The following is a 22,696-nucleotide window of genomic DNA, read 5'->3' as shown; positions in this document are numbered from 1 at the left end:
ACGTGACGGAAGCGAGATTGGATATAGAGGGTCTGCACGTGACATCACCGCTAGCGGAAGTCACCGCAGTTCTGCCCACTGAGTGGCAGAACGAGGGAGATGAGTGGCAGCAATGGCTTTAATACTGTCTAAACTGAAGAACAATATTTAATAAAAAATGAGGAAGAGCTGTTGTGAGACTGAGCTGTTGAAAAGCAGTCGGAGCTATTGTTTTACAGACACCGAAAGACAAAGAAAAGAGAAGTAGATGGATCCACAAATCCAGGAAACCAAACCTAGATCTGTGGATCCTGTTTGGTGTCAGCTAACATTAATTTATGCTGTATTTTTGGGTCAAATCAGACCTTAAATGATGTATTGTTTTGGCTAACATTACTTCTTAGTAAAGCTCTTGGTTTCATGATCAGATCTTTCATGGTTTTGTGTTCAGTTTGTGATTCTGAACCTTGTGCTCCTACATGATTAATAAACTAACTGAAACTGAGGCTAACCTAGTTTTTCAAATACGGGGGAACTGGAGAATAAAGCTACGACGGAGTATTAGGACCACATAAGAAAATAAAAACACTGGTCACTACGAGAATAAAGTCATAAAATATCGACATAAAACTCGTAATTTTATGAGAATAAAGTCAAATACAAAAAGAATCACAATGTTACTCGTATGAGAATAAAGTCATAGTTATAAAAAAAAAATCATAATTTAACAAAAATGTCATTCGTTTATGAGATTAAAGTCGTCATATTTCGACAATAATAATAATATTACCAGAATAATGTGTTAATTTAAAAACAGGTGGTATAAATCTCCTAATTTCCCAGAATCCAGTGGTGCCCTGCTGGTCCACAGCAGTAGTATCTGTGTTGTATAAAGTACTGGATCTGAACTAGACTCAGTAAATCTCCTCAGTCCCAGTAGATCATGCATATATTCACTGGGGTCAGTACACTATCTACTGTAAATGCACTTTGGATCAGCTGGTTCTGGGTCCTAGTTTTGGACCCTGGTTGTCAGTGATGATGAAACCATGTATATTTGTGTCAGGTAAAAGTAGCGCTGATCCCCTCCACCCTGGATGTCAGGATCCTCCATTTGTGTCCACATGTCAGTGTTCATGGACCACTTGTTCTTTGGTAGCTCGTACAGATCCATGTCCAGTCCAACTGTCCTTCATTTAATTTCATATTTGACATTTTCCCAGTGTCACTGTGTTTACTGCTATACTCCGTCATGTTGAGGAGGTTGGTTTTTGACACTCAGTCGGACTTAGAGGGGCGTGGCCTAGGGGGAAAGTGACATATGTGCATACCCTCTATACCCCATCTTGTGACCCCATGACATCCCCAACGCCAGCACCAATTGGCCGCACCGACCTACGTGACCGTCTTGCGAGAGATCATGTAAACACTGTGAGATTTTAACCACACCAGTGGCAGACCGTGCATTTCACACCTGGGCCTTCAGTAGTGCTCTGTCTGAATCAATCCACCCCTCAATAACTATTTAATGGTTATAAAAAGCATCTTATTATGTAGAAATGCAGTATAAAGAGCTGTTGCATCGCAGATAGATAACTGGTGTAGCCACAATAAATGCCTTTACTGAATAAACAAACCCAGGTGCACAACTCTCCTACTGCAGCTGCAGCTGCAACACACATGAAGCCTCAGTCACAAATGCCGTTACGAACGAACGCAGTATGAAAGCCCCTTTCACACTCACGAATGCCTTTTGAACTACGTAAGAACAATGCACAACGTTCGTGGATCAGGAGGTCTTTTCCAGGACCCACATGTTCCTGCGGTGGCCGCAAGTAGAACACATTACGATGTTATTAGGGGTCCCATACGACATTCACACAAACGAACGCACAAGACAGGTGGACGTAAGATGCAGTGCAGCAGTAGTACGACATTTGTGGCGTTCTTAGAGGGGTCGAATACAAACTGTCAAGACTGAGTGAATGACTGGTCTCAAACACACGGTGCAGAACATATAAAGAATAAAGTCTTTTATTAACAGAAAACTAAACTTGAAACAAATCTGCAGAGATAATGCACAGTCCACCGGGACGAGGATCAGGCTGATGGATGTGCGTGTTGGACAGTTAGTGTTTTTGACGTTCACTTCTCTCTATTATTCTTATGTATCTTTGTTTTATTCTTATACCCTCTACTTCAAATGTATTCATCTGATGTCTTATTATGAATCCTAATTTCTATCACTACAGGTCCGTTCTCGTGCAGTAATGTGTGATTTCAGCACCACGGACAGCGCATGATCCCAAACACTGAAAATGCAAAAGGTTTGATGTAAAAATAGGTTAACATAGTTTAATGTCTGAAAAGAGCATCAATTATCACCAAATTATGCATGGACATCTGTAATGCTGGAATAGGCTCCAGTGCCTCTGCGACCGTCTGGAGGATGAAGCGGTTCAGAAAATAAATGAATGAATGAAATGATGAATGAACAGTACTCTAAGATTAAACTATGTTGTGTTTTTTTTTTGTTTTTTTTTTTTTTGCAGAGGTGAAAGTGGACATGATAACAGATGTCCACACGAACTTTGGTGATAATAGATCACTGTTCCGGGGCATTAAACTACATCAAGTTGTGTTTTTTGTGAAACGCTTTCGGATGTCCCTCTTCTTCTGCTGCTGTCGGACTGAAACAGTGTAAGATCTTCAAACCATTGACTTGCGAGCGCTGTGAGTTTCACAGCCATAGGAAACTACTGCTGCCTCAACTAATGTCTACAAACTCCAGAACTCATACGAACCGGTGGATTCGTACAACCCATCGTTCATACGAAGCTTTGTGACTGAGGCTTAAAGAAGCATCAGTAATAACCTCATTAACCTTACAGGCCCTGACGGCCCAACACTGAACCACACTCACCGGAGGAAGACACGATTTAAAGTGATACAAGCGCGCAGGTTTATCACCTGGGTTACACTATTCTTATGTTACTTTGTAAAATTTATATTCCATTTTCTTATCTTATTTTTAGTCCTTGTAATTTTTTTATTCTCTCTATTCTTATTTTCTTAAGTACTGGTATTTGTTTGTATCGTTGCATTGACTGAGTAGGACTTCTAATGTCATTAAACACAATGACAATAAAGGCTATTCTATTCTATTCTATTCTATTCTATTCTATTCTATTCTATTCTCTACACTACTCTACCTACTCTACTCTATTACTCTATTCTACTCTACTCTGCTCTACTCTACTCTATTCTTCTATTCTATTCTATTCTATTCTATTCTATTCTATTCTATTGTAGATCTGATTCCTTTCCTCACATCGTGTTCCATCAGTAATTATTCCAACTGCTGAAAAAATTGCAAAAATCCTCCCATGTAGCTGAAAACAGTTGTTTGTACTGTTGTACTGTGTATTTAGTGTGACACTAGTCCTCCAGGTGGCAGTTGAACAAATCAAACACACCCTGAAAACATCTACCTCTCTATTATCTAACGTACGTGTGGAGTAAACCACCGTTCAATACCAGGAAGGCACTCATGTAAATGTCAGACATCCACAGTCTGTGGATGGTCCTCAGCCGTTGGTGCCGAGTGTGGACTACTGCTGCTGCTGCTGCTTTACAGGAGGTGGGGGCTGTAGTCCACCCACATGAGGAGGGCCTTTAGAAGGATCAGGGGGGCACAGATGGATGCAGACTAAACCATGAAAGGGTTGTTGGGTTAACTCTCAACAGGAATGCACAACCAGTCCTGCACTCCTTTTCCTGGTCCATGGGTGGGGTCACACACCTGTGAGTCCTTAGGACACAGATGTCAAACATGCGTCCCGGGGGCCAAATCCAGCCCGCCATTGGGTCCAATCCAGCCCGCGGGATGAATTTGTGAAATGCAAAAATTACACTGAAGACATTAACAATCAGTGGTGTCAAAATCATTTTAATTCAAGTTCCACATACAGACACATACAGTCCAATTAGATTTCAACTGGGTCAGAACCAGTAAAATATTATCAGAATAACCTATAAATAATGACAACCCCAAATTCTCTCTTTGTTTTTTTGCTGTAAAAAAGTAAAATTACATGAAAATGTTTAGATTACCAAACTATACTTTTCCAAAAAATGTGAATAACCTGAACAAATATGAACAAATGGAAATGTCTTCAGAAAAGTAAATGCAGTTTTACCAACATTCTGCCTGTTACTAAATGTTTTGTGCGATTGTAACGCACATGTGTAAATGGTAAACTGATAAACTGAGGAAGAATATTGTTAAAATTGCAATTGTTTTTCTTAAGACAATTCAAGTTGTTCATGTTTTTCAGATTTTTAAGGAAACTTTGTAGCTTTAAACCTGATCATAATTTTACTTTTTTCACTGTTATTATTTTACTGGTTCGGCCCACTGGAGATTGAATTGGGCTGAGTGTGGAACTGAACTAAGATCTGCCTTAGATCTTCATCTTTTGTAGTGTTCTTCGTACTTTTGCTCCAAACCATTGTTGTCATGTCCGATGAAAAGACCCAATATTGATTAAAGTTCATCAGAACATCTGCGAATTATAAAATGATGATTTATTCATTTTATTTAAAGTGTCTGCGTTTGAATATGTTCAGATATAAGCTACATTCTGTCTGGTTTTGTAAAGAAGAAACATGTGAACCAGTAAAACAATGAGGATCTGTGGTGTATTTTTATTGGTTTTCAGACACACTCCACATCCTGGAAAAGTCATGTTGTCCAATAGAAGGATTCTGTTTCATGGACTGGACTCTGAGTGAAATATTAATGTGTTGGTCTTTTCTTTCTGTTATTTCATCAGATTAAGAATCTGAAAGTGCACAAGCTCAGTAGATTTAAATAAGAATTAATGTCATTACATGTACTTGTGCATTTTTTTTTTTTTTATACACAATTTTTAATACGTTTTTGAAAAGACTGAAAGTTAATCCTCCAAAGTAATCCCTGTGTTGGCAGAGTATCACTGAGCAGGAGGGGCAACTGGTGTCTGTTCCTTTGAACACAGTAGAACAAGAATCTACACCAGAAAACCACAGAAAGGCCTTTGTTTAGTTTTACTGATGAGAGACCAAGGTTCTAATAGTTTTGGATTTTTCATTACCTCCGCCAAGGAGGTTATGTTTTTGCCAGGGTTTGTTTGTTTGTTTGTCTGTCTGTTTGTCTGTCCGTTAGTGTGCAACATAACTCAAAAAGTTATGGCCAGATTTTGATGAAATTTTCAGAGTTTGTTGGAAATGGGATAAGGAAGAAATGATTAAATTTTGGTGGTGATCGGGGGTGGGGGGGCCCACGGGGGGGCCCATTTCCAACAAACCCTGGCAAAAACAAAACGTCCTTGGCGTGGGGGGGGGGGGGGGGGGGGGCACTGATCAGCCTTGGCGGAGGTCTGCGCTCTCCAAGTGCTTCTAGTTATAGTTTAGTTTTATTTAGTTTTGACTTTTTTTTCTCTAATTCAGTTTGTTTTAATTTGTTTTTAGCGCAGGTTTGCTAGTTTTTATTAGTTTTCATTTTTTACCCCCACCAAGGAGGTTATGCTTTTGTCGGCATTGGTTTGTCTGTTTGTCTGTTTGTCTCTCTGTGCAAGATAACTCAAAAAGTTATGGACGGATTTGGATGAAAATTTCAGGAAATGTTGATACTGGCACAAGGAACAAATGATTAAATTTTGGTTGTGATTGGGGGTGGGGGGCCACTGATCTGCCTTAGCGGAGGTCTGCGCTCTCCATGTGCTTCTAGTTTCTAAATGCTTAGTTTCAGTATTAATTTTTGTTTTTACCTCCGTCAGGGGTATTGTGATCACTTTGCTTTGTGTGTTTGCGCGTTTGTTTGTTTGCGTGTTTGTTTGTTATCAAACTAACTCAAAAAGTTATGGATGGATTTTCATGAAATTTTCAGGAAATGTTGATACGGGCACAAGGAAGAAATGATTAAATTTTGGTGGTGATGGTCGGGGGGGCAGATCTGTCGCTTTTCTCGTTTTATATCTTTTCTCTTCTTCTCCGTCGTATTCAAATAAATCCCAGACAGGACTCTGCTGCTTTCTCCCAGCTTTAGTCTCCATGTTTCCAGGTAGAGTGGGGACCAGAAGACGACTGGAAACCACAAGTGACGGACCGTTAAATATCATATGGTGCCAGCAGCTAAAATTGCTTGAGGGAAATAAATCGATTTTATATCAATCTGACATTGACAAAAGACGAAAACAAAGGGAATTTTATCCATAATTTTTATACGTTTTAGTTAGTTTTGTAAACACACAATACAGTTTCAGTTAGTTATCGTTTTTTTCTTTTAATTATAGTATTTATTTATTTCAGTTGACGAGAATGTTTTTACAATTATAGTTTTCGTCATTTCGTTAGTTTTCATTAACGATAATAACCTTGGAGTGAACACATGTCACCTTTAAATCCCATCATTGAACAGACTTTTCCTCAGAGTTTATTCCAAAAGAACGTTGTCTCTGTTCCAAATGTGGTGTCTTATTGGAATAATCTCATTCTAAACCTGAAATGGAAGAAAATCTGGTGTCTACCCTCTACATATTTAATTATAAACAAGATAAAAAGAAGTTTCTCACAAATTAATTCATCGTTTCTATCCTTGCAAACTTTTCCTACAAAGATATAAAAAGGACATCACTGTGGATTGCTCCTTTTGTCATCAATCAGAAGAAAATGTATATCATCTGTTTTGGTTCCTGTCCCTTCTTAAATGTTTTCTGGCAAGATGTCTGTTTTTTTTGTCAAAATATTGATTCTGATTTTTCTCTTACTTATTCAAAAACATTGTTTGGTATTTCTTATATCCTGCTAACAAATCAGTATCCATATTACATCATCAATCTAATTCTATTTTTTAGCAAAATACCAGATTCATAAATCCAAATTCTCTGATCACAACCCTTCTTTTTTAATCTTTAAAACTGAGCTTATATTTCAAGTATTCAGTATTCTGAAAATAAAAAAAGCTATCAAAACCACTGATCTGTGTGACAGTTCTGATCTTTGCATAAACTGATTTACTATTTCTGATTGCATATTTTGTCTCCTGGCTATGTTCTGTTCTGTTCATGTTGTTATATTAATATTGTATTGTACTTTTATGTTTCTATTGTACTCTATATAACACAAAATTTAAAAAAAAGACTTTTCCTCAGACCACATTCACACATAAGTGACAGATCCGTGAACAGCTGCTGCTCCAGTAAAGCTCATCTGTCTGGTTCTTTCCATTTTGTGAGTTTCATTTCTGTCCGAATAAAAAAAACCTTCAGACTTTCACTCAGACAAACAGTGCATTATTTTGGTCATCTCTCCAAATCAAACTTTTAGAACCTCAACAAAATACACATGTATAACAATATGGTCCATTATTACAGGAAAACCACATAAACAGGGGTGTCAAACTCATGTTAGTTCAGTTCCACATACAGCCTGATATGGTATAAAGTGGGCCGAACCAGTAAATAATATAAATAATAGGATAAGAACTTCTGAGTGAAAAACTTAAAGTTCTGTAATGAAAATGTTTATATCTACGAATTGTACTTGAACATAACATGAACAAATATGAACAACCTGAAAATTCTTAAGTAAAATAGGTGCAATGTTAATAATATTAGGCCTTAGTTCAGGGCCGGACTGAGACTCATTTTCAGCCCTGGAGTTTCATGCCTCAGACTGACCCACTTTAGATCACAACCAATTATTATTAAAATCATGCAATTCTAACCCTACATGTTATCGTCATCTGTCTCATTTGTGCCTAGTGGTTCAGGGTTGTGCTGCTGAGCTGCTCCTCTGTCATCAGTAGACTCTGCTCTCCCTTTCACACTTCACACAAATAATATCTACAGACATTTGGACTTACTTAACCAATTCAGATCTTTACACTGGCTAAATATGCAGGCTTATTTAATATTACTTTATTCTATTGCCTTTCAGTTGTGGGCTTTGTGTATTTACTGTCTCACTTTTAATGATAAAAAATAAAATAGGTCAGGACTATCGTTTGGGTATAGAAAGTGGTTTTACTGGAACTAATGCTTGTTCACACAGTCTGTTCCAACAGCTCACCTTTTCCTTCCATCCTGACAGGAGCAATCCCCTCATCACTACTGGCTCCTGGCTCTGCTTCTGACACTAAAGCACATTTTAAGAATGGTCATAATTCTCAGCACAAATCTTCTATTTTGCAAAGTCTTGGTGTCAGTTTCATTCATGTAGTGCTGAATCATCTAGTATCTCAGAGCACCTTTCATATTGAACAGGCCTACACCATACTCTTCATAGGAGCCTATTTCTTCTAATCCTCTTCCCTCTCTGAGCAGTCCTACCTGCCCACTCTGGACTTGTGGGCTCATGGCTGGTGTCTGCTGCTGGATCTGCTTTCTGACTCTGAGGAGCTACAAGACAAAGTTTCCCAGTTCTGTGGCATCGCATCATACTATTATTTAAATGACATAACGTTATGTTACACACCACAATGCCACACAATTCACTGACTCGATAATTAAGTAACTTGAAAAGTGGTTTACCCGTTTCATCGTCCTCATTAGTTTCCAACTGAGAGGTCGTTTTTGTGAAAAGTTGCAGATTTTGTCACATTTGGCTGTGTTTGCTTCCAGAGCTTTCCTCTTTTTCATTCTTGCCTTCTCCACACCACCCTTGCTCTTTCTATTATCCATGTTTCAAACAGCAAACACAGCTGAGCATCCACAGCCTACAGAGCACAGATGGTATATGCTCCACAGATACAGTACAGAGCTACTAACCGTATGCAAGGACAGATTATGTCAGGTCTCACGGTGCGTCTGTGTCTGCTTGCTAGTAGAGGGGGTGGGGCCCAGGAACAATGGTTGCAGTTTACATGGTCAACCCAGTGCTATGACTGACACCCCCCCCCCCCAAAAAAAAAAAAAAAAAATTTAAAAAAAAAAAAATATATATATATATATAAATATATATATGTCAGGGTAGAGACTGCGATCTGGTAGGATCGGCGATTCTACCAGTAGAGACTCCGATCGTAGTCTCTACTGGTAGAAACTCCGATCCTGCCAGTAGAAGGGTTAGGGTTAGGGTTAGGGTTAGGGTTCGGATCGGAGTTTCTACCAGTAGAGACTCCGATCGGAGTACGATCAGAGTCTCTACTGGTAGAATCGCCGATCCTACCAGATCACAGTCTCTACCCTGACATATACATATTTTTATATATATATGTATATATATATATATATATATGTATATATATATATATATATATATATATATATATATATATATATATATATATATATAAATAAAAATATGTATTATGTATACACACATATATATATATATATATCAGTGGCGGCTGCTCGTCTTTCAGACAGGGGAAGCTCATTGTTGGCTTACGTCAAAACAAAAAAACAAAAAAACAAAAAAAAAGTCAGGTTATTTAAACATACATTCAGCCCTCCGTTCCTTTTTAAGAAAATGCTCAGTGACCTTATCGTACCAAGTAGGCGTCTTTCCCAGGGACTGGACCAGTGTCCTCTCAATGTCCAGCAGAGCTGGGTTGCTTAGGTTGCCTTGGTCCATTGTGTTGTAGGTGTAAGACTTCAGCCTTTTTAAACAGATGCTCCTTTCACTCCGACCTAGCCGACAGTTTGACTGATTTAACTATCTACAAAACGATATTAAACTCGAACAAGAAATGATTAAATTATGGAACTGAAACAAGAAAATGCTGAAATTATGTTAAATTGAAACAAGGAAGTACAATGAGTGTGTTTTATTTACAGTGCAAGAAATGAATGAGTAATTTTGTAGTGGTTTCTCTGATTTCACAGCAGAATGTGCGACAGTGTTAAACTGAACTGTGTCAGTGAAGGAGCAGATCTGAAAATAGCTGTCAATCAAACGGGATTCAGCCTTTTGACCGATCCTCCAATCAGCACATGGGATTCTGGCGTCCAGCCCGGCCGAGCTCCACCCACAGCTCCATTCACCCCCAGAGATGCCCGGTGTCTGGGGGCGGGACAACATCGTGGCATTTATCCAATTACCGTCCAGTTTTGACGCAATGAAAAAAACTGTTCCACTCAGTCCCATTGAAGCCCAGAGACGCCCGCAGTCTACGGACAAATGCACTGAGCAGAGATGGAGGAGAAAACAGAGACGGGAATGGAGGAGAAGTGAACAACATCGCGTCCGTTGGTTTGTGTTAAAGCTGATTCTGAACGAACTCATCTGTGAGATGAACATGTTCTAACACATTTGTAGTCAATAAAATGTCAACACAACCGAACATATTTAACCATTTAATTTTCGTAATTTTAGGGGAAGCCGGGCCTCCCTTGCAGTCTATGAGAAATCGCCACTGCTTTTGAACACCTTCATATTTCTAACAAAAACAGGCAGTGACGCTGTGGGCCTCTCAGTGGCTTTCCTCCGGCAGAGCTTGACATGCATTTTATGGACATTGGGCCTCAGTGTGCATCCCAGGGCCAGCCCAGCAGCTCTATTCTGAGCTAACTTCCACCTTCAAATATCTGGGAATAACTCTGGACAATAAACTCACCTTTGATCAGCACACCACGGACATTCAAAAAACGAGCCAACAAAGACTGTCAGCCATCCGTAAACTTAAAGGATTACATGTTGCACCCCACCTCCTGTTGCTACTCTACAAAAGTATCATCCAACCCATCCTCCTGTACTGCTCCACATGTTTTTACACCATGCTTTCCATCACTAACCGAGCCAAATTCACACGCATCACAAATACAGCTGCTAAAATCATCGGCCTCCCCACACCCAACCTCACAGAACTAAATAATAGACCCATCACCAGAATGGCAAACACAATAGTCCAGGACATCACGCACCCATTACACCGCTACTTCATCCCACTACCCTCAGGACGCAGGTACAGGACATTAAAATTCAGGAGGGCCCGTCTTGGGAAAAGCCTGATCCCCGCAGCCATAGCCGCCCTAAACACCAGGCCCCGCTGACAGGCTGACCAGTCTGCAACTGTCACTCTATCAATGTCTCTTTTTGTTATGTCTGCCCCTACTGTTGTTGTTGTTGTTGTTGTTGTTGTCTGTGTTGTATAATGTTGCTGTCTTTTTCTTGTAATGTTATGTAATGTCTTTTTCTTGTAATGTTTCAGTCAGTGAAGATGAATTTCCCCACAGGGACCAATAAATTAAATTAAATCTAATCTAATCTAATCTAATCTAATCTAATCTAATCTAATCTAACTGCAGCTTTCCCATCTCCTTGTTGGCACTTGACCACACCGCTGAGCAGTAGTCTAAGTCTGACAATACTAGAGTTTATGGTTATCATGTCAATCTCACACTCCATATTAAATCCTAAATTATGTTTAAAATCATGTCAGAGACATTACGCTGCAAACTCAGACTGAGATCAGTGATAATCCGATGGCTGTCTGGTCAGGGCAGACGGCCATCCTCCAGGAGTCGGGGTCTGCTCCAGGCTTCTGCTGTTAAAGGGAAGTTTTTCCTTCCACTGTCACCAGTCACAAGTGTTTGCTCCTGGAGGATTCTGTTGGGTTTCTGTAAATTGGCTTGGGGTCTGGTTTTGACCAACTCTATATATAAAGTGTCATGAGATAACTTTTGTTATGATTTGGTGCTATATAAATAAAATGTAATTGATTGATTGATTGATTGATTGATTGATTGATTAACTGATTGATAATCTTCATTGTGCGGTGCTTCCAAATGTCACTGTGTCTTCCTATTACTGCTCCTGCACTAAAGGCAGACAACAACAAAGGAGGTGTTTTGGCTTATTACATCAATATAATAATAATAATAATAATAATAATAATAATAATAATAATAATAATAATAATAATAAAAGAAAGCCAGATAGAGAATTTTAAAAAGTGGAAAACAAACACTTATATATGAATTACTAGTGCTTTAAGTCTAAACTTTAACTTTTTTATTTTTTAATTTAAATACTGCCTTTAAGTATCTTCCCTCTTTCCTTTCAGCGTCTCCTGTGGACATAACACGTACCTAGGGTGACACCTTGTGGTTGATTAATGCAACAGCATCCGTCACGTCAGCGCTGGATCCAATTCATTTCATACATGTTAGAGCTGATAGACTGAAATAAGGACAGCTGAGCATAGAGTTGTTCAGTAAACAAGGTGTTTATTAAGCAGTTATGGAAACCAACTTTTTGTGCTTGTGTTAACCTGTGAATAAGAAAATCAAGAGCAACAACCCACAATTCCTATGACTGTTATCACCTGGTAGGATCCATTCAGAGGAGGCGGTGAGGGAACGGCCGTGGAAAAAGGGCCCTCGATAAGGAGGGAAAGGCCAGTGGACGTACTGCAGTGAAGCGTCAGATTCAGAGGTGCCCATATCGGATGCTGGACGGCGATAATGGATGACTGACAGGAGGTTCAGCCAGGCTCGGCCAATTATTTCATTTGGACCGAATTAAATGATTGGTCAGAATTTTATCAGAAATATGAACAATATATGAGAATTAAACATTCTTGAGTTTCAATACCTGGTGGATTTCTTTTACATTTTAGTTTGACACACACTTATTAGGAGCATTTGAAGGTGACAAAAAAAAGTGTAAAAATGCCACATCATAGGGTAGAGCTTTAATTAGATTAATTTTACACCTTTAGCTAAATGCATCCAATTACAAACCCCATTTCAAACACATTTTCTAAAATCCAACTTGTTAGTCCTCTGAACCTGTAATTATCTGACTAGAATACAAACAAAAGATACAAAGAAAAGATGAGTTGTGCAGAAAAAAATCAGAAGTGATCAGTTTTGAACGACATCAACAAACACCTGAAACTGCGAAACCACAAATCCACAAATCCACGAACCCATGAAAGTATGAATCCACAAAAGCATGGAGCCATGCTGTACACTCATTTGGATAATGAGCCTGTGCAGACACACCTGAACACACCTGATGAACACCTGAACACGCCTGAACACACCTGATGAACATGTGTAGATTCTACTGACAACAGTCATGTGACAAACTCCTGTTTAGGGTTAATGTGTGTTTGGGTTTGTCTGAGGAAACACAGACCAAAGAGGCTGAAGAAGGAAGAGTTTTAACCCCTCAGACAACTTCTGACCAAAGGGGGATTGGGTGGGTGGGTGGGGGTGCATATCCTCAAAGTGTTTCACAAAGCAGAACATTACTCTGGTGTATGAACTTATCAATGTGCGTGTGGACTAAATGTTAACTGAATGTTGTGTTCTCCCACTGCTGTTTGTTCTATTACTGTTTGTATTGGGTTATGTTTTCTCAAAAACAACAATAAAAGTAAATGAGGAAAAAAAAAAAAAATCACACTGTGGTAAACAACAACAAACGGCTTTGAATGTAATAAAAATCAGATGAGCTGAAAAATAAAACTTAATCCTATCTACAGTGTAAAAAAAAAAAAAACAACAATAAAAGACTTGATTGAATGAGACCAGGTATTTGTGTGAATTATAATAATAATAAATAATGCAGCTCTTTTCTGCTCTTAAAGGTGAAGGAGAGCTGAGCAGGAGCACAGGAGGTGCACAGCACAGAGTTTATTCATGTAGAAGTCGACTCAGGAATCAGCTGAACATTGGTGTTATTCATCTGATTTTACAAACTTAAACCTCATTAGAATATGTGGAATAAAGTCCTTTCAGTCACTTTGTATTAATTAATTAATTAGTTTAAAAATTTTAAATTTTAAAATGACCAATATTTACATATTCAGATTGAAAGAGCAGAAGGTTTTTACATTTCTTACTTAGGACCAGGTATCACTGTAGGAATGAAGATCTAATCATGTTCTTCTGCACTGGGCCTGGATTATACTGAACTAAAGAACATTGCAGGTTTTCAGAGAAGGTGTTAATTTATGCTGGTTTTGAAAATATGAAAGTATATTTCATTGCATGAATGATGTGAAACTTAACAAACCAAGTTAAACAGATGATCGTGAGCTGTGGGTAGAATCATGAATACGAGCAGTGGAAGTGGATGGATGAGGTGAGGAGTAGAACCACTGCTCCTCCTCAGAGAGATTAGATCTGTGTCCTGGGAATGTCTCAGAACCTCCTGGAGAAGGACGTCCAGCTGACTTTAGTTCAAGACCTAAAGAACAGTCCACTGTGATCTAAAACTGGAACACAGGAACAAGAAAAGAGGAGCAGAAGAACCCAGAGCTAAAGGGAACCTTTAGCTGAACCCCTGACCTGTAGGAACCAGAAGAGGAACTACAGGAGGAACCAGAGGAGGAACCAGAGGAGGAACTACAGGAGGAACTATAGGAGGAACCAGAGGAGGAACCAGAGGAGAAACCAGAGGAGGAACCAGAGGAGGAACCAGAGGAGAAACCAGAAGAGGAACTAGAGGAGGAACTAGAGGAGGAACCGGAGGAGAAACCAGACGAGGAACTACAGGAGGAACTAGAGGAGGAACCAGAGGAGGAACTAGAGAAGGAACCGGAGGAGAAACCAGAGGAGGAACCAGAGGAGAAACCAGAGGAGGAACCAGAGGAGGAACCAGAGGAGAAACCAGAAGAGGAACTAGAGGAGGAACCAGAGGAGAAACCAGACGAGGAACTACAGGAGGAACTAGAGGAGGAACCAGAGGAGGAGCCGGAGGAGAAACCGGAGGAGAAACCAGAGGAGGAACCAGAGGAGGAACCGGAGGAGAAACCAGAAGAGGAACTACAGGAGGAGCTAGAGGAGGAACCAGAGGAGAAACCAGGGGAGGAACCAGAGGAGGAACTACAGGAGGAACTAGAGGAGGAACCAGAGGAGAAACCAGAGGAGGAACTAGAGGAGGAACCAGAGGAGAAACCAGAGGTGGAACCAGAGGAGGAACTAGAGGAGGAACTAAAGGAGGAACTAGAAGAGGAACCAGAGGAGGAACCAGAGGAGAAACCAGAGGAGGAACCAGAGGAGGAACTACAGGAGGAACTATAGGAGGAACCAGAGGAGGAACCAGAGGAGAAACCAGAGGAGGAACCAGAGGAGGAACCAGAGGAGAAACCAGAAGAGGAACTAGAGGAGGAACTAGAGGAGGAACCAGAGGAGAAACCAGACGAGGAACTACAGGAGGAACTAGAGGAGGAACCAGAGGAGGAACTAGAGGAGGAACCGGAGGAGAAACCAGAGGAGGAACCAGAGGAGGAACCAGAGGAGAAACCAGAGGAGGAACCAGAGGAGAAACCAGAAGAGGAACTACAGGAGGAACCAGAGGAGAAACCAGACGAGGAACTACAGGAGGAACTAGAGGAGGAACCAGAGGAGGAGCCGGAGGAGAAACCGGAGGAGAAACCAGAGGAGGAACCAGAGGAGAAACCAGAGGAGAAACCAGAGGAGGAACCAGAGGAGGAACTAGAGGAACAACTAGAGGAGGAACCAGAGGAGGAACTACAGGAGGAACCAGAGGAGAAACCAGAGGAGGAACCAGAGGAGGAACCAGAGGAGGAACCAGAGGAGACACCAGAGGAGGAACTACAGGAGGAACTAGAGGAGGAACCAGAGGAGGAACTAGAGGAGAAACCAGAGGAGGAACTAGAGGAGGAACCAGAGGAGGAACCAGAGGAGAAACCAGAGGAGGAACCAGAGGAGGAACCAGAGGAGAAACCAGAGGAGGAACTAGAGGAAGAACTAGAGGAGGAACCAGAGGAGGAACTACAGGAGGAACCAGAGGAGGAACCAGAGGAGGAACTAGAGGAGGAACCAGAGGAGAAACCAGAGGAGGAACTACAGGAGGAACCAGAGGAGGAAATAAAGGAGGAACCAGAGGAAGAACCAGAGGATGGATGGATGGATGGATGGATGGATGGATGGATGGATCAGGGTCAGGGGTTATGGGTTAGGTTCAGGGTCAGGGGTCAGAGGTCAGATAATTGCTGTTACTATTTTACCTGAACCTTTGCCTTTGACTCATTCCAATACATTCAGATTCTTTGAACCATTTAATTCACATTGGAAACAAATGAAGTGATCAATGATATAATTATAGTTTCATTTTATTAAATGTATATTTGGAGGCAGTTTAGGGTCAGGGGTCAGGGTTAGGTTCAGGGGTCAGGGGTCAGTTCAGGGGTCAGGGGTCAGGCTCTTCTATCACATAACTGAAGAATATTTTGGATGTCTTTATTGTTTTATGGTTTAATCCTTATGGAAGTTGCTGAAGGTGCTTCAGAACATGAGAACAACCACTGCATAGATCAGGAAAAAAGGTTATTGACTAAAGGACATGTTATTGTTCATTGTCTCCATGGTAACAGATGATAAAGCCGTAAATACTGAACCTCATCAGTGTTAGAATGCCTGTCCATCTACTTTTCATGTACGTATAGAAGCCCTCTTTGTTAACATTAAACAACACTATGATTGTAGTGTACCAAGTGAAAACTCTAATAAAAACTTGAATAAAGAAATAAAAAAATAAACAAAGAGAATAAAAAAAAAAAAAAAGACTGCCAGTCCATCAGCCGATCTGATCACCGTCCACAGATCAGCTGTTGTAAAGTGCAGGTAAACTGTGTAACTGTGTCTGGGTCAGTGCGTACCACATTCACCCCATAGGTCAGTAGGAAACACTGCGTCATCCTCTGATCATGAACTCCAGTAACCTCACACAGTCACACGAGCCTTCCCGGTGACGTCACGGCACTGGCCCCGCCCCTTTATCACCCTATTCCCTCCGCTCTTTCCTCATTGGATGAATCTTCACACCTCCTTTCCCTGATTGGACGCTTCACCTGCCAGTCACAGCATCGGGCTCCGTCAACGCATGTTCCAAACGCATGCGCAGAGCGGACTGTAAGTGAAGCGAAAGGAACGTTTAAAGGAATCCCAGACGGTTGTGGACAGGTCTGCACGTGCACAGGATCCATGACATCATAAATGCTGCAGTTCTTAAAGGTTAGGGTTAGAAATACTGGATGGAAGTGAGTTTACAGGTTTATTTTAGGAACAGATTCAACAGAAACACACGGAAGTCTAACCGGATGTAGACATTAAATATGATTCAAGTGACGGACGTTTTCTAATGTGATTAAAAAAAACCCAACTCATCATTTCGCCAGTAAACTATTTAAAGGGTATTTTCTGTTCTTTTCTTCATGAAAATGACAATTAAACGTGATCTTTGATGAAAACTTTGGCTTATTCTTAGTCTTATTATTCTTATTATTCTTATTTATTTATTTATTTTTGCTCAGGTGACTGGAAATTAATTTTTTTTTTAATTTTTAAATTTTTTTCCCACACATATTTATTCATTATCTGTTACTGAAAATACAGCGTAAACATGCAGAATACAGTATTAATATACCAACATAAACAGAACCAGGGAACAAAATGTACAGGCAGAAAAGGTTCATGAGTTCACATAAAGGTAATAACAGATCAGTGGGTTTGACAGCTTACTTATTTTCACAGTATTAAATGTTTGAAATATGGTTTTAAATATTAAAAAAAGAAGGTTTGTGATTGTAGAATTTGGATTTATGAATATGATATTTTGCTACTAACAATTTGGTTGATGATGTAACACTGATCTGATTTGGTGGCAGAATATGAATAATATAAAAAAATATATGTATTTAAATAATTTCTGAAACACCAGAATTGACCCTTCATGTAAAATGAACTTTCAACATGTTTTATTTGGCCTTTCACAAACTGATAGAATAAATCCAGAAAAAAGATCATATCATCAACCTTTTAGTAATATTTACCAAATTTCACATTCATTGCACTAAATTTGCACAGCAGCGTCCCAACATTATTGTTTTTAAAGCACTTTTTTCAATTATTTAGATGATTTGAAGAACATTATAAACTCTAAAGTGAGTAAAATAATAAAAAAAATCTATGTCAAGTATATAATCTTATTTAATTCATAGAATTTTTATTTTTATACCTCAACCTTATTTATTTTATTTTTGTTTTATTTATTTATTTATTTTTACTTACATTTGTTTCTATATATTGGAAATGTAAAATATTTTGTGAAGTGTTTCTATTTTTTTAAATCCTAACTTTAAATGCAATATTATTATGTATATATACTATTCAATTGTTCATTGTTCAATAAAAAATATAATAATAATAATAATAATAATAATAATAATAATAATAAACAACCCATAGAACTAATATTAAATGATTCATTTGTTAAGGTTGCTGTATTTTCATGTTTTCTTGTAAAGATATATGATCAGTCTTTTAGTAATATTTACCAAATTTCATATTCATTGCACCAAATTTGCACAGCAGTGTCCTAACATCATTGTTTTTAAAGCACTTTTTAACCAATTGTTTAGATGATTTGAAAAACATTATAAACGCTAAAGCGGGTTAAAAAAAAAAAAAAAAATCTATGTCAAGTATATAATCTTATTAAATTTATTAATTTCTATTTGTATACCTCAAGCTATTATTGTTATTATATTATTATTATTATTATTATTATTATTATTATTATTTCTACTATTATTTATTTATTTATTTATTTATTTATTTTATTTTTTACTTACATTCATATCTATACATTGGAAATGTAAAATATTTTGTGAAGTGTGACTATTTTTCTTTTTTAAATCCTACTTTGATGTAATATTATTATGTATATATATTGTTGAATTGTTCATTGTTTAATAAAAAAAAAAAAAAAAAACAGGAGAACTAACTAACTAACTAACTAACTAAATAATAATAATAATAATAATAATAATAATAATAATAATAATAATAATAAAAAATAAATAAATAAATAAATAATAAAACCCAGAGAACTAATATTAAATTATTCATTTGTTAAGGTTGTTGTAATTTCATGTTTTCTTTGTCGATGGTTTGTTTGTTCTTTGTTAACTGTATTCTTTGAAATAAAGTTCAATTAAATAAAAAAATAAAAAAGGATGTGACATTTTGATATAAACATGTCGGATAGACAGGATGAATTATTCAGAGGACCCTTCTAGACTCTTCTTAATAATTAAATCCTGGACTCAGGTTGGACCGGTCTAATTCTACACCGGTTCCGTGGACATGAACTGTAGTAACCCCGCGCAGACATGTAGTTTTTTTTTTTTTTTTTTTTTTGGGTGAGTGTGATTCCGGGGGCGTGCATGGACTTCCTCTATCAGTGGCTGCATCCGAAGCCCTGCCTCTGTTCTCATTGGACCGGAGGACCGAGCCAAGCCGTCAGCCCATGTGGCGTGGCCAGAGCCGGTGTGACACGGTTAAATTCACCGGAGGAGAAAAAAAACACCCAAAGAAGCACCGAGGATCACCCACGGTACCCACGGACAGACCCGGACACGCACGCACGGACGCGGACACGGACACGCGCATCCATCTGAAATATCAGACCATATTCGATCATATTCGACTTTATTCGACTGCAGAAACGAACGGGAACAACCAAGAAACACATGAACTCACCGGACATTTGAGTCAGGAGTTTTGGAACCCACTGGACCCGAAAACACCGGCATATCTGAGCCAGAACCAGAACCATCCAGAACCACTAGACTGGACTGGAAGAGTGGATCCGGATCCGACCCGAACCGAACCCACCGGACTGGAAACACCGGTAGGTCTGTGCACGCGCATCAGCGGTGATGAACGGGTTCTTTATGATGAAAGAAGTTCTGTTTGGACTGGAACGGTTCTGGTCCACAGGAAACACCTTCATATGGGTTTATTTGAGTTTTTTTTTTTTTTTTTTTTTTAATTTATGTCAATGAATAAATTATTTATCAGTTGAACCTGGAAAAACAGAAGCATCTCCAAAAAAAGATAAACTTTCAGGATCTAGAAAAAAGGGAGGGTTGGAGTTAATGGATTTTATTAATTTAAAATAAAACGGATTAATGTTTTAAGGCTAGGGATGTAACCATATGAACATTTCATATCACAGTTATTGTGACTAAAATTATCACGGTTATCATTATTATCGTGGTATTGTGGAAATTGTGCTCAAAATGTTCAAAAAGTACAAATACACACACTGAAATAATTTAACCAAGTTGTACTTAAAAAAAACTGAAACAAATAAAATAATTGGCACAATGTACCTTCTGTTGCAGAAACATTAAAATATTAACCCTTAGTGGTCTGAGCCTATTTTGGCTGTTTTTCAGTCCTTTTGGTTTTGCCTTTATATACTATATAAACAAATGTTTCCTGTACCCATGTTTGGGATCTTTTTTTTCAGGACAACTTCATCTATATCATCTGTCTATTATTTTTTCACTTTAACCTACTATATCACATAAAGGACAAAACACACAAAAGATATAAAATCCGATTTGAAACATGTATATAATTTATTGCATAAATAACACACAGATGCTTAATGAACCTTTTCAGAGACTTTAAAAGTGAATATTGGTTCCAAATATTAGGTATAGAAAATTAAAATTGTAATAAATTAAAACTATACTCAAATATTTGACATAAAAGCAGATTTTTACCCCGTTTTTTTCCCCTAAAAGTGCGGTAATCAAACACGGTGATCATGATCATTAGAATTTAAACGGTAATACTAACCACCTGCAATTTTACAGCGGTTTATCGCCATAACAGTAATCGTTACTTCCCTATTAAGGCTCCTCAGTCTATTTGTTTTTTTATTCTACACAACATATTTAAACATGTTGGAGGGTTACATTTGTAACTACATCCCCAAACCTCCTCTGGAACTTTCTACATTCCATCAGTAAACTCTACTTTCTTGGAACGTTTCTGCACACAGCTGTTATTTGGAACCATGAAAAAACATTAGTTACACATAAACTTGTTTTTATGCAGAGTTGGATCGTCAAAGGTCTTATTTTTATGAATGACCTCTTTGACAAAGATGGGAACATATTAACATATGAACAAATCATGATAAATAAAGAATACAATTCTGTATTCAAGAAAAAATAAAATAGAATAATGTTTTGCATTTGTTCCATTAATTGTGATGGATTCTTCTGTCACTTTGTCGTGTTTAATTGGCTGTGTAAGAATCTGGCAATACGATACAAATCACAGTACTAGGATCACGATATGATATATCACGATACTGTTAAAAAGGCAAAAAAAAAATATTGGTTTTTCTTTCTTTTTAAAAGATTATACCCTGGAAGAATTGAATTACACCAGAAATCTGCACAAATACTAACCATATTTATTGGATCCCAATAGGATCTAATGCTATATCACAAAATGTTCCTGTGTTCAAACTGAAATTCTGTTTTACAGACATTACAGTTTAAGATCCTGTTCAAATGTTCATATTCTATTAGTTCAGAACTAACATCAGAACAGTATTTTAGTTCAATCCCACCAAAGGAACTAACATTATTTAATAAAAGTGTTAAATAATAATAAATGAAATATAAACAAAAAAGAAAAACAAAACAAAAATGAACCTCCACAATATCTGCATTTGAATAATACCTAAAAACATCGATACTGTGCTTTTTAATATCGATACAGTATTGTGAAATGATATATTGCGATATATTTCAGAGCCAATATTTCCTTACACCCCTAATGTTTAATGGATCCTGTTGTTTAAGGTGCCACTGAAAACAGGACAAATGTTATTAACCATCAGAACAAACACACTTTTATTAACTTCACACATGTAGTTCTGTGACAAATTCAGTGAATCTTGAATGTGAGTTTTGTTCCAAGGTTATTATCGTTAGCGAAAAATAACGGAATGACGGAAACTTGAATTGAAAAAAACATTTTCGTTAACTGAAATAAATAAAAACTATAATGAAAAGAAAAAAATGATAACTGAAACTGTATTGTGTGTTTACAAACTAACTAAAACGGATAAAAATTATTGATAAAATTCCCTTCGTTTTCGTCTTTGTTAATGTCGGATTGATATGAAATTGATTATTTGCTCTAGAAATTTATCTAGCGGGACCATACGACACTTGACGGTCCGTCACTTGTGGTTTCCAGTCGTCTTCTGTCCCCACTCTTACCTGGAAACATGGAGACTAACGTTGGGAGAAAGTAGCAGAGTCCTGTCTGGGATTTATTTGAATACGACGGAGAAGAAGAGAAAAGATACGACAAAACTAAAACTAATACTAAAACTAAGTTTTTAGAAAATAAATGAAAACTAATAAAAACGAGTAAACCTGCTCTAAAAACGAATTAAAACGAACTGAATTAGAGAAAAAAAAAGGTCAAAACTAAATAAAACTAAACTATAATGAAAAATCCAAAACTATTAGAACCTTGGTTTGTTCCTTGTTCATCCTGTTGTACATTCACTCCTCTCACACTAGTTCAATAGCTGACTTTCTTTTCTTTCTTTCTTTCTTTCTTTCTTCTTTCTTTCTTTCTTTCTTTCTTTCTTTTTCTTTTCTTTCTTTCTTTCTTTTCTTTTACCCTTCTTCTGTGGCCAACAAACACACTGATGTCTGTGGAGTTTCAGGTGTTCCTTCTGATTCCACAGTGGGTTCTCACGTAGAAAAGGCCTTTGTTCTGTGTACAGATAACGAACCACCTCAGGGATCAGTGTCTGCATTCAGTCTGTGTGTTTTTGTTCAGTCGGTTCATGTAAGAATACTGAATAAAAACCACCCAGAGCAGCAGGACACAGTTATTAACATAGATCTGATTAGTACCAATTAGGG

The 22,696-nt window shown here is 38.0% G+C and overlaps 1 protein-coding gene across 1 annotated transcript; it reads left to right on the top strand.

Annotated features, from left to right (window-relative positions):
* Positions 1-10,739: 10,739 nt before the first annotated feature.
* Positions 10,740-15,629, top strand: LOC115439446 (protein TsetseEP-like; the record flags this gene model as incomplete). Its single annotated transcript, XM_030163282.1, has 4 exons — positions 10,740-10,927; positions 12,297-12,315; positions 15,183-15,374; positions 15,591-15,629. Coding segments are annotated over exons 1-4 (438 nt in total), but the record flags the coding sequence as incomplete, so codon positions are not given.
* Between the last annotated feature and the right edge of the window lie 7,067 nt (positions 15,630-22,696).

The sequence above is a fragment of the Sphaeramia orbicularis genome, chromosome 19 (assembly GCF_902148855.1).
Source record: "Sphaeramia orbicularis chromosome 19, fSphaOr1.1, whole genome shotgun sequence".
NCBI lineage: Eukaryota > Metazoa > Chordata > Actinopteri > Kurtiformes > Apogonidae > Sphaeramia > Sphaeramia orbicularis.
Note: the sequence above shows the minus strand (reverse complement) of the source record. Positions and strands in the feature narration are given on the sequence as shown.